Below are 12,309 nucleotides of genomic sequence, written 5' to 3'. Positions count from 1 at the left end.
GCAGAAGGGGAAGTGGGTCTCTGCTCAAGGTCTGGTGTTCCCACAGTGGGATTCAAGGGCCAGATTCCAAACAGCTACGTCACACACCAAGGTGTCAAAGAGAGTGGCAGTTGATGTTCCGTTCTGTCTTAGTCCGGGTGACTATTGCTGTGATGGAATTCCATGACCAGAAGCAGCATGGGGAGGAAAGGGTTCACTTCACTCACAGTTCCGTATAACAGCTTATTATCAAAAGCAGTGAGGTACAAACCTGGAGGCAGGCGCAGGTGACGCTGAGGCCCTGGAGGGTGCTACTCACTGGCTCACCCCCCCTGGCTTGCTCAGTCTGCTTTCTAATAGAACCCAGGACAATAAAAATATGTCATGGAAACAAAAACAGCCCTTGTTTGTTACAGGAGAAGGGGAGAAGCAGAGGAAGAATAATGCAACACTCATTTAAAAATATAAAATTTATTCATAGTCAGTAAGACAGTTCACTTTCTGTACAGGGTCACTCTTAAGCTAATAGCCTCAAGAGCTCACAGCAGAATTTCATTGCTATCAGATATTGCTAATGCTATTGGGCTCGGAGAATGCTCGTTTCCCCTTTAAACATGTTAAGGCTCAGTTTCCAAAAGGTAATCATACCACTTAGGTTTCTGCTTAGAAGGCTCGGAAAGTTTGGGGCTAAACCACTACAATGAGGTTGGTGGGGGACAGGAGGCAAGTTCCACAAACACTCACTCCTTCATACTCAAGATAGTGTCATTGTTTTTCCAAAGACTTCTTCCCTTTGAAAAACACGTCTTGTTACAAAAAAACAAAACAAGCCAGGCGGTGGTAGCCCACGCCTTTAATAACAGCACTTGGGAGGCAGAGGCAGGCGGATCTCTGTGAGTTCGAGGCCAGCCTGGTATACAAGAGCTAGTTCCAGGACAGCACCAAAGCCACAGAGATACCCTGTCTCGGAAAACAAACAAACAAACAACAACACAAAACAAAACAAAAGACAAGGGAGATCTAGTATAGAAACAAGAAAAGCTAGGCGTGTATTTCCCACGATGGCTGGATGAAATGTGTTGTGGGAACAAACCCTGCTCCTACAGGCTCCTGAAGTGAATCTAATCAATCTCTCTTCAGATCAGATGACCACAAAGTTGCCCTTTTCCCTAAAAACAGTCCTCCATTTTTCTCTCCACCGTATAGCAGAATGTAACCATGGTTGTGGCCTTAATGGGAACACCCTGTGGTGTCATCCCACAGCTAGATGTGATGGTACAGGCCTGCAATCCACTTGGGAAGTGGAGCCAGGATAGTCAAGAGTTCCCAGTCAGTCTTGGCTACGTAGTGAGTTTGAAGCCAGCCTGGGCTATAAAAATAAGGCTCTGTCTCAAAAAAATAAAAAATAACGACAATAATAATAAAAGATTAAGGGGAGAAGGAGATCAAACCACAGAGTTTGGAGTTGTTTTCGAGAAATACCTTATTAACAAGTTCCAAACACACTCTAGAAGCACTTTACATACAAATATTTCATTCAATCATCAATGACACGTCATTTTACAAAAGGCAGAATCTGTTTCCACTCAAGAATCGACCATACCGTTCATTGAGCCCACACTGCAACAAAAATGTCACAAAAGGGCACCTGTAGGTCCTGCCTCTGGTGTGAAGAGGTAGAGACAATCATCCAGTAGAAAAGATTAGTGATAAACCAGCGAAAGACAGTACAACGAAACGACGTTATAAAACTTCACTTCAAAAGCCCGGCTCTGGGAAGTCGTGTTCAACCACGGCAGGTTAGTCCAGTTCCAAGTTGGGAGATCCGTTGCCCACGATCATCTTGCTGTAATTCTTCTGTTGTTCTTCCTTAAAGGTGTCCTTCACCTTTGCTCTCTTCAGCCCTCCATCCCTGTGGACAGAAAGGTACACAGAGGAAAGTTACTCTGCAGTGAAGAAATGCGCATGCCTCGTGGTGCCCGGATGCTTAATAGACTCAGGAAGAGCAGGGTCTGGTCTCTGCTCTACGAAATACCAAGTCTGTGTGCCTTTGGGCAAAGACATGCACTCTGAGCTTGGCAAAAATGGAGAGTAGCCAGGCAGTGGTGGGGTACGGCTTTAATCCCATAGGCAGGCGGATCTCTGTGAGTTCAAGGCCAGCCTGTCCTACAAAGCAAGTTCTAGGACAGGCTCTAAAGCTACAGAGAAACCCTGTTTTGAAAAAAAAAAATGGAGAGTAATACTGCCTGCATGCCACTTCTCCCTTGAAGAGGCAAATGTTTTCTGGTGCTGGGAATTGAACCCAGGGCTTTGGGCACACTATGCGAGTGCTCTCCCACTGAGCTACATCCCTAGCTTCTGTTCTGTTTTGTTTCAGAAGTTAAAGCAACTGCATTCAATATTTAAACAGAAACAAGGATTATTAAGGTGTTTCTTTAGATTCTTCCCTTGGAAAACCAAACGTTTTTCCATTGGCTATGGCTTGCTGGGAAACCCCGTGAAAAGTTGCAAACATACCTAAAAAATGATGAGAGCGCTATCCATGCATGGGTTATAAACTTCTTAAAAACAAGTTATTTGATAGCTATTCAAATCTAACCCTATGACTAACAACTTTATTTTTATTCAAAACATATTCCTACTTTTATACTCCAAAACAGATTCAAGATAAAACAAACAAAATCGTTAGCTGCATTTGACAGAAGTTACTTCGATATAAACAGCTTTCCTGCACTTGGAGCTGAATCCTTGAACTCTCTCCAGGGCTGTGAACCACAAGACCTTTCTGGGTTATAAGGGCTCCGAGTGTCTTTCCTCCTTTGGACACAAGGAACAGCAAAACTAGGAGAGGTGGTAGGAAACCATGCTAAGGAGAATTACTCCTCCCCTGATATAATATGCTAGGTTTTAGCTCCTAGCAGGAGGGGGTTGAGAACTTGCTAGCTTTCTATTGGGACTGTTGAACTTTAGCCCAGATAGTCAAGTTCTAACAGTGCCGAACGATCATGTGTTACTCAGATGCCACGGGGACGGAACTTGACCTTCATACAGACACGTGCCTGAAGCCAGCACACTGTTCAGGTTCACAGAGTCAAGCCTAAAGCATAGCCTTCAACTTGAAAATGGACCACAGCTCACACAGTTTTACAGGTGATAGGGAATGGGAAGTTCCCATGAAATAAAACTACAGGTTGTGGTCCGGTACACTAAACCTCTTTTCTCCAAATCCTGTAATTATTTACATGGATTCTGAGTAGTGAGAAACAAAGAAGGAGAGAAAAGAAGGGCCTTTCTCTTTTTCTAAGGCCTGAACCAAAATGGACAATAACACAAATGCTGGTGATATTCTAATGCCTGTTCTCAAGTCTGCTGGCATCACCTTTGGACAGTTCTTAGTCCAACCACACTATGATCCCTCACCTCTAGAGGCTTCAAAGTTCTATCAAACTCCCCACTTCAGTAACAGCAGATCTTAGTTCTTTCAGGAAGGTGTAGCCACTAACAGCCAGCTTAGGATCATACAGCAAAAAGGCCAGGCATGTTGGTGTATGGCTTTATTCCAGCACTCGGGAGGCAGAAGTAAGTGGATCCAAGTTTGAGGCCAGCCTGGTCTACAGAGTGAGTTCTAGAACAGGTTTTGAGAAACCCTATCTCAAAAAACAAAACCAAACAAAAAAAAATAGTAAAGTTAAATACATCCAGAAAGACAGGAAGGTTCTTTTCCTTCCAAAAAAAAAAGGCCAGGTAATTAAAAGTAATGTTATTTAAAAAATGACACACGACCCAGTAATAGGAAATAGGAAAGTTCGGTGGATTTGGTTCTTTTTCTTTTTCTTTTTTTGGTTTTAAGACAGGGTTTCTCTGTATTGTTTTGGAAGCTGTCCTGGAACTCACTCTGTAGACCAGGCTGGCCTCGAACTCATAGAGATTCCCCCTGCCTCTGCCTCCTGAGTGCTAGGATTAAGGGCGTGAGCCACCAGCCCAGTGGATTTGTTTTGGTATGTTTTATTTTTGTGAAATAAGGTCTTACTCTGTAGCTCAGGCTGGCTTAGAATTCACTATTTAGTCAGGTAGTCCAGGAACTCATGGGAATCCTCCTGCCTCTTGTCTCTCAATACTAAAATTAGAGGTGAAGATCACTGTTAACAGAGATGCCAAGTGAATCTGATAGTGAATCTGCCTGTGTATGCGCATGCTCGCTCTGTGTGTGTGTGTGTGTGTGTGTGTGTGTGTGTGTGTGTGTGTGTGTGTGTGTGTGTGTGCGCGCGCGCACGCACGCTTCTCTCCCTGGGTCTGAGACCACAGACCCAGTCACAAGCTTTTCCTAATAGCTTCAGACAGGGCTAGTGTGTTGGGTAAGAGGAAGTTTTAGAAAAAGAAGTTTTAAGAAGAGGAAAAATAGGAAGTTAGCTATACACAGATGAAGTTGAGGAATCACTGAGACACCTTTAGCCCCAGGGAGGCCTGGAGTTTTTCCATATTACAGTGTTTGCCAGTTTAGCATTTCCAGATTAGATTGCATAATGTAAAATGTTCATCTTTGCCTGTGACTTAGAACAAATCAGATGCTACACTCAGGAATTCATACCCCTAGGGAGTCACCCAGCATCCACTTTCATCTCCCATCAATTTCCAAAGATGGTTAATTAGCATAGTAATGTCTAAATGACTTTTTGGCTACAAAAATTAGCATCAAAAAAGCACAGTGTTTGCCAGAAATAGACTGGGGTGATATAATTTAGCTGGTTTCAAGATAGGTGAGTGAGCAAATATATTTTAATGATATGCCCTACTATTGGATAAAAGAAAATAACATGCTACCCAGCCCATCTTTGAAGATGTAACCCCTAAATAACCCTGATTCCCCCATGCTGAGGATATTCTTGGCTGTTATTAACACAGAAGTCAAATCCTAGAACATCATTATAATTGCCTCAACTGAGTGCATCATATAAAGTGTCTTGAAACATTTACAGAGGTCACAAAGACTTTACTGAGCTTGAAATACAGACTATTTGGTGACAGCTTGCTCATATGAGGACTAACCTCCTACTACAAGGGTACAGTTAACCCTCACTACTCACTGCTTTAATCTGAGTATTTCTATCCGCACAAATTTATAAATTGAAGCCAAACTCCCCATGTGACAATATTAGACAATGAGGACTTTAGGGCATTTTTAGGGTTGAATAGGTGGGGCCCTGATAGTGAGGTTAGTGCCCTTTTTTTGTTTGTTTGTTTTTTGTTTTTCGAGACAGGGTTTCTGTGTATTGTTTGGAGGCTGTCCTGGAACTCACTCTGTAGACCAGGCTGGCCTCGAACTCACAGAGATCCGCCTACTTCTACCTCCCAAGTTCTGGGATTAAAGGCGTGTGCTGCCAACGCCCGGCTGAGGTTAGTGCCCTTCTAACAAGAGACACTGGAGAGCTTGCTCTCCCCATGCTGGCACAGAGGAAAGGTCTTGAGCCATGGAGAAAGCTGCCTTCAGAAACACGGGGAAGAACCCTCACCAGAAACTGGCTGTGCAGCATCCTAAACACAAACTTCTAGCCTTCAGAGCTTAGAGAAAACAAATTCTGGTATTGTGTTATGGCAGCCCAAGCTGACCAATGCATACACCTACACTAACCTTCCTCAAACCAAAAAAAAAAAAAATCAAAAAAGTAAAATCTATAGTTATGCAATCGTCAAGATATTTTACTTACTTCCTTTCTTCCAGTTCATGCTTTTTTTTCTAATACAGTTAGTTACAATGAGAATGAAACACAAACAGCCCTGTCCCCAAATCCAAGCTCCCTCTCCCTTCTTCTTCATAAAAGACCCTCATTTTACCTAAGAACACAGACACCTGGAGCAAGCACTGCCTTGTCCAGTTTTCTTTACAGCTAACTGATACCCCAAGACTTGCAGCAAATGATACAAGTTTGTTACTTGTGCGGTTTCTGGTGTGTTCTCCTATGGAAATGGGTGTGTCCTCTTTTAAGGACCCCCAGTGAGCCACATGCTGTGCACACTGAGTGAACCACTATCTTGGGCCATAAGATGGAAGCACCTGCTGGGCGTTGGTGGCATGCACACCTTTAATCCCAGCACTTGGGAGGCAGAGGCAGGCGGATCTCTGTGAGTTTTCAGGCCATCCTGGTCTACAGAGCGAGTTCCAGGTCAGCCAAGGCTACACAGAGAAACCCTGTCTTGAAAAACCAAAATGATAGAAGCACCTATTAAGGTTGGTATAGGAAAAAAGGCAAAGCTGTTATGCCAGCCTGAACTCCCATGCCTAAGCGGGAAAGAAAAGCTTCCATTTTATTTAAGTCTTTGTGGTGTACTTTTTGCCAAATCTATAGCTAACCAGTGCAATTTTGTTAAATATATATATTTCTACAAAAGAAGACAATTGCTTCTAAGAGGATTCTTACCAAGGAAGTTCAGTCAATCCTCCTTGTACAGCAATAGCAGATTTAACCCTGTTTGCAAACTGAACTGCATCTTCTCCTTCCTGGTTAAATGAAAAAGTTACACACCTTGAGTATGAAGTTTTTAAACACATTAAAATGTCTCATAATCATTTTTATTTGTTTTTATATAACTAAACACATTACCAAAAAACAACCTGTTCACTAAGAACAAAGCAAAGCATGAATGGGAGTAATGGGAATACCCAAGGCTTTAGGCCAAGGTTTTCCTGCTTTTGTCTGATTAAATAAGGATCAAAGACTGGAAATTATCTAGGTGATACCTCTCTGGTCATGGGAGGCATGTACCACACATCGCAGACGATGGCCCAGCTGGTCATTATTCGAAGCAAGTAGCTCACCATGCCATATTTGCTACTGTTCCAGAACGCATCACCAAACTGGGGGTTATACTGAGAAGAAGGAAAAAAAAAAAAAAGACAGTCCAGCCATGAATTCCATCTGGCTTCTTTCATCCAAACCACTGTTTTCAGGTGGAAAGATAAATGAGTCTATCGGACCCCAAGAGAATTTACTTTGATAGACTTTCACACGAACTAAGCCAATCCCACTAACGCCTTCCATTAGTGCCAACTGCTCTGCTAAATAATGCCCAGAGTACTGCAATTCAAAAGTCGTTTGTGTATCTTCCAGATATATGACCTCACACTTAATTAGAAAGTCAGTGAAAGTAGGGGTCAATCAGATTTGCCCGCCACAATATCCTTAGTATTAATACAACCTCTGCTACATAGTCATGCTGTCTGTCCATCTGTCCAGCCATCTGTGCATCTGTCTACCTATCTCTGCATCTAACTATCTGTGCATCTACATGTTATCTACCAACTATGCATGTGTCTATCAACTGTCAAGTATCTAGAGAGAATGAGCACAAAATGTATACTATAAAGACCCACAGAAACTGAATACGCATGTGTTCTCTATTCTTACATGTTTTAAACTTGCAATGATGTCAAATAAAGTTAACAATCCAATGCCCCCCCCCACCTTTAAAACTCGAATTTTACCTTTATTGCCACTGGATATATGGTCCCTCCGATTTCAAAGCTTCCCTTTTTAAACATCATGACGGAAGTATTGTTGATGCAGGTACCTGGCAGAGGATGTGAGGAAGTGAGTCTCTTTTTAAAAACAAATTTTAAAAGGAATTGCTCTAAAGACTATTACATGTTTTATGTGTGTGTGTACATTTGGAGTTCAGAGGACACCATGAGGGAATCATGCCTCTCTTCCACCAGAAATTGAACTCAGGCCATCAGGCTGACAGGCAGGCTCCCCTACCCACTAAACCATCTCACTGGCCCCAAATTACTTTTCTGTAATTCCAAACATATTCCAATTGGCAGATACTTTAGTGCCACTTCAAAAGTCAACCCTCGCTTCAAAAACAATTTAAAAATTTTAAGCAATTTTAGCAGAAAACTTTTACTTTGCCACTGAACACTCAGCAACAACCCCATCACAGCAATTGACTATTTCAATACATTTCAAGAATAACACATACAAAGTCATAGACCATGCTGTTTAATAGCACTATGGAAAAACTACTTTAAAATCAAAGAGGCAGGGTTGGAGAGATGGCAGACAGGTTAAGAGCACTGGCTGCTCTTCCAGAGGACCTCGGTTCAATTCCAAGCACCACATGGTGGCTCACAACCATCTATTATGAGATCTGGCGCCCTCTTCTGGCCTGCAGAGATACATGTAGGCAGAACACTGCATACATAATAAATAAATACATAAATATTTTTTAAAAATCAAACAGGCACCCAGTGGTGGCACACACCTTTAATCCCAGTGCTCAGGGGGCAGAGCCAGGGGTTCAAGACCAGTCTGGTCTAGAAAGAAAGCTCCAAGGCAGCCAGAAATAATTACTACTACACACAGAAACCCTGTTTTGAAATTTAAAAAAGTCAAGTAGGTTCTGAGACTCATCAGAAAGCAGGAACTGAAAAGGCATCCATCCCTTCTTCTAGGACCGCTCCCCTAAAGAGCCAAACCTAGAGTGTTCCTCAGATGGCTGCTGCCGTCAGCTGTAGCCTGAGGCAGCCCCTGCTCTCACCTTCCGGGAAGATTAATATGGGCAACTTTTTCTTATCAGCGACGTGTTCTCTCAATCTGAAAGAAAAAAAAGAAAGGATCTGTGAGGTGATCTTGAGAGACAAAGAGATGAGGGTCCCTGCTCTTCACATCCTGCCAGTAGGAAGAAAAAGTCACAAGAACAGAAATAAGTGACAAAAGAAGAGGAGATAAAGGGCAGGGGTAAGGAAACCAGCACTCTTTCGCGCTCTCTCAAGTGAGTGAGTTTTGGTAACTTCATCCTACTTTGTCTGTGACAGGGTCTCATTAGCTCTGACTGGCCTTGAACCCACTACATACCCAAGAATGGTCTTAAACTCTTGACCACCTGATTCTTCTTTCCAAGTCCTGGGACTACAGGTATGCACTAGCAAGTCCAGCATCTGTCTACTCTTAAAGGGATTTCTAGACAGCCATGTGCCAGTAGCCCTCTGCCCTTCTCCATGTGCTGATAATTCCTTGTGTGGGAAAAAAAAAGGGAATTCTAAGCATGCTTGACCTGTCTGCATTATGGCTATTAAGTAAGAAACCCCTCAAATGAGTCTGGATGAACTTCCCTATGAAATCAAACACTGTAATCGAGGTATGGTAATCCTGATACGCACGAGGATGAGGCAGGAGGCCAGCGCCTGGGCTCCATAGAGTGGGAACGGGTTTTCACAAGAAAGACGGCCACCCCTGCAAGTCTAAAAGCAGTGAGCACAGCCTCTTCAGGGAAGGCTTTTCCTCAGCTTTCTTCCTGGTGGCTTCATCTCCAGAGAGACCCTCCCTCCATTCCCATAAAGATCTGCTGAAGTTTGGATGTACTCTATCTACAGCCACGTGTTCATGGTTTAGCTGCCTCACTCGACACTCGAGGGGTGACAGAGCCTTAGGAGGTAGGGTTAGAAGAAAGATGTTACTCACTGGGTGCTCGCCCTTGGCGGGAAGGTTCAGACCCTGCTCCCTCCGCTCTCTCTTGTTGCCCTGTTCCCACAAAGTGAACAGATTTTCTCTGCCATGAACTTCCGGTGTATTGTGCAGTCACGAGCCCAAGCACAAGAGCCAAGGGATCAGGCACTGACTCTACCCCGAAGCCAGGCGACCAAATAAACCCTTTCCCTGTTAAGTTGATCTCCTTATGTGTTGTGTGATGATGACAGAAAAGAAGAGCAGTGATTATCAGCTCTCTGGTAACTAGATTCCAGTGGCAGAGGCTGTTCAGCAAAAACAATCATTTATTCAGCAAATAACTGATCGATATTTAACACTCAAGGTGATAATTTTAAGCTTTTAAAAGTTCAGTGACTGTACTCAAGTCACAGCAAAACAGATGCTTGAGTTTTCCAGTCTGGTCATATGCAGCCATGTATGTCTCTGACTATAGAATTATTACATCAGTCCAGTCCTATTAATGATCCCAGAAAAATAGAGCACTTTGTTTCCATATATATATATATTGTGTGTATATGTATATATGCCCTTTGGCCAAAAGACCCAAGTCAATCAGTTCCTCTGTTACTCCAATGAAGGCCAAGGAACTGCACTGTTTACCTCTTTGTCACCAGGTGTCGGTCCTTCATTTCTGAGCGCTCAAACCAGACGTGTGGACAAGCCTTAACCATGGCTCTCTGAATGATCCCCATCAATCCACCATGAACCTGTCCAACCTAGAAGCACCAGGAGAAACAGAAAAACATAAAGTACAGCCACCCAAAAACCCTGTCTTTCCAAGAGAGGGAATTCTTTTCTCCAATCAGAGAGAAGGCTGGCTGTCTTTTACCAACAATTTGGGCAATTTGAATTAAGTTCCAAATCTAGTCAGGATTTGCAAAGTTGAATACAAGCCAAAATGTGCTCTTTAGCAGTGTCCTGACGTTAGAGTCACTTTGCTCCACAGAGATCCTTCAATTTCATCATCAAAATTATGGAAATGCAAGATACACTGAACTATGATTTCAAATTCACCCGAATGGCAAGGATTCAGTGCTTGATATTACACTCTGATGCAAGGCTTTGGGGGAAAGAGTGGGGACATTGAATAGCTGTCAAGATTACATATTCAATTAGCCTCCACTTCAATCATTTCTTCTAGAAATTCTCCCTGAAAATATATCAGCAAAATGAAAATACATACTCAAAGATTATTAGCTATAGCATTGCTTATTGTTGCAAAATACTGAAAAACTATCTAAATGTGCGAATGGATAACAAATAGTGCCAATGATGTGGTGGGTGGTGGGGTGTGTGAGTGTGTGTTTCTATGTGTGTGAGTGTGTCTGAGTGTGAGCGCATGTGATCATTAAACTGATCGTGAGTGTGAAACTGAATGTGTGTGAAGCTGTGAGTGTGCGTGAGTATGTGTGTGAGTATGCATGCACAAGCATACTAACAGTAGAATACTATGCAGCTGAACACAGAACAAGGCTAACCTCTAGGACAGATAAGGAGTGATGGTTAAATTACAAAAGGCAAAAGAATTAAATTACAAAATGCAAAAGAGCAGATAAGCATGTTGTCTTTGGGGTGAGATGAGACATGAAATGATACATTTGCATTTTTAATCCTTCAAGAAGAAATAAGAAAGGATGATGAAGCAACAGTGTTGGGAACCTACAAAGAGACCAGCCATATTCTGAGGTCTTCAGTTTCCAATGTATTATAATCAACTTTTTGTTGGCCAGAGCACAGAAGAAACAGAGTGTGGTCTCAGAAACACAAAATCGTAATTAAATAGTTGCTATGGTTTGAGCACATTCCCCTGGAATTCATGTACTGGAAACTGAGTCCCCCAGGCAATGGTGCTGGAGAAATGACCAATGTGATAGGTCTGGATCACAACACCTCTGCTCAAATGAACAGATTAGAGCCATTATTAAAAGGGCTCTTGCTGATGCTGGAGAGACGGCTCAGCAATTAAGAGACTTGCTGCTCTTACAGAGGACCTGGGTCCGGTTCCCAATATTCCCATGGCAGTTCACACCTGGCAAGTTACAGAGAATCCACTGTCTTTTCTAGCCTCCTGGGGAGTCGCGTGCACATGATTTAGGGACATTCATACAGGCAAGACATTTACACGCATAAAATGAAAATATCTTCACAAAGTGGGGCACTATAGGGAGCAGACTTCTTTTTGTAATCCAGGCCTTCCTTCTAGCATGCGAAGACAGGACAGTCAGATCCTCACTAGACATCCTGACTTTAGACTTTCCAGCCTGCACTATGAGCGAACAACTTTGGCTCCTCACAAATTACCCCAACTGCAGTACTCTGTTAGGTCAGCATAAGGTGGGCCAGAGATGAGCAGATCAGATGCCTAAGCCTCAACCTCCCCAGCTACAGTGAAATCCCAGGCCTGACCTAACACACAGAAAAGGCTGATAAGTTCAGGTATGTTCTGGGGCTCTGCGGAGGGCTTCCTTGGTGGGCTTTAGGGAGGATGCCTAAATATTGAAATTATATAGAAAATTGTGTTTGTATGACATATGTTTTTCCCAGTTTCTTTTTATTTTTCAACATATATAACTATCAACTGATTCCTAATCTACCACAAGATAAATGACCAATTCTATCTCTCTTCCTGAAGATGTCAAAAGAATCTTTAGGTTCAAAAAAAGCTCACTTAAATTAATGATATATTAAACAGTGCTTGTCTAAGAGTTATTTGCTCTGAAGAGTTGATGTGGGAAGTCCTGTGATTATGTCAATAAAGCACTGTTGGCCAATAGGAATCAAGATAGGTGGGACAAGAAATCCAGGAGGACTCTTGGTAGGAAAAACAAAGGAGAAACACAGAGAG

General features: G+C 42.7%; 1 protein-coding gene across 2 annotated transcripts in view; it reads right to left on the bottom strand.

Annotated features, from left to right (window-relative positions):
• Window positions 1-434: 434 nt before the first annotated feature.
• The window catches only part of Gpat3 (glycerol-3-phosphate acyltransferase 3), a 50,839-nt gene continuing 38,964 nt past the window's right edge, over window positions 435-12,309 (bottom strand). For both annotated transcript variants that reach the window (XM_040747519.1, XM_040747520.1), the window contains 6 exons: window positions 10,065-10,180; window positions 8,515-8,570; window positions 7,460-7,545; window positions 6,716-6,844; window positions 6,396-6,475; window positions 435-1,891 (listed from right to left, as the gene is read on the bottom strand). In XM_040747519.1, the coding sequence (XP_040603453.1) occupies window positions 1,780-1,891; window positions 6,396-6,475; window positions 6,716-6,844; window positions 7,460-7,545; window positions 8,515-8,570; window positions 10,065-10,180 (579 nt within the window). In that variant the 3' untranslated portion in view covers window positions 435-1,779. The remainder of the gene's footprint in view (window positions 1,892-6,395; window positions 6,476-6,715; window positions 6,845-7,459; window positions 7,546-8,514; window positions 8,571-10,064; window positions 10,181-12,309) is intronic.

This window comes from Mesocricetus auratus, unplaced genomic scaffold (genome assembly GCF_017639785.1).
Source record: "Mesocricetus auratus isolate SY011 unplaced genomic scaffold, BCM_Maur_2.0 Super-Scaffold_100006, whole genome shotgun sequence".
NCBI classification, from domain to species: domain Eukaryota; kingdom Metazoa; phylum Chordata; class Mammalia; order Rodentia; family Cricetidae; genus Mesocricetus; species Mesocricetus auratus.
Note: the sequence above shows the minus strand (reverse complement) of the source record. Positions and strands in the feature narration are given on the sequence as shown.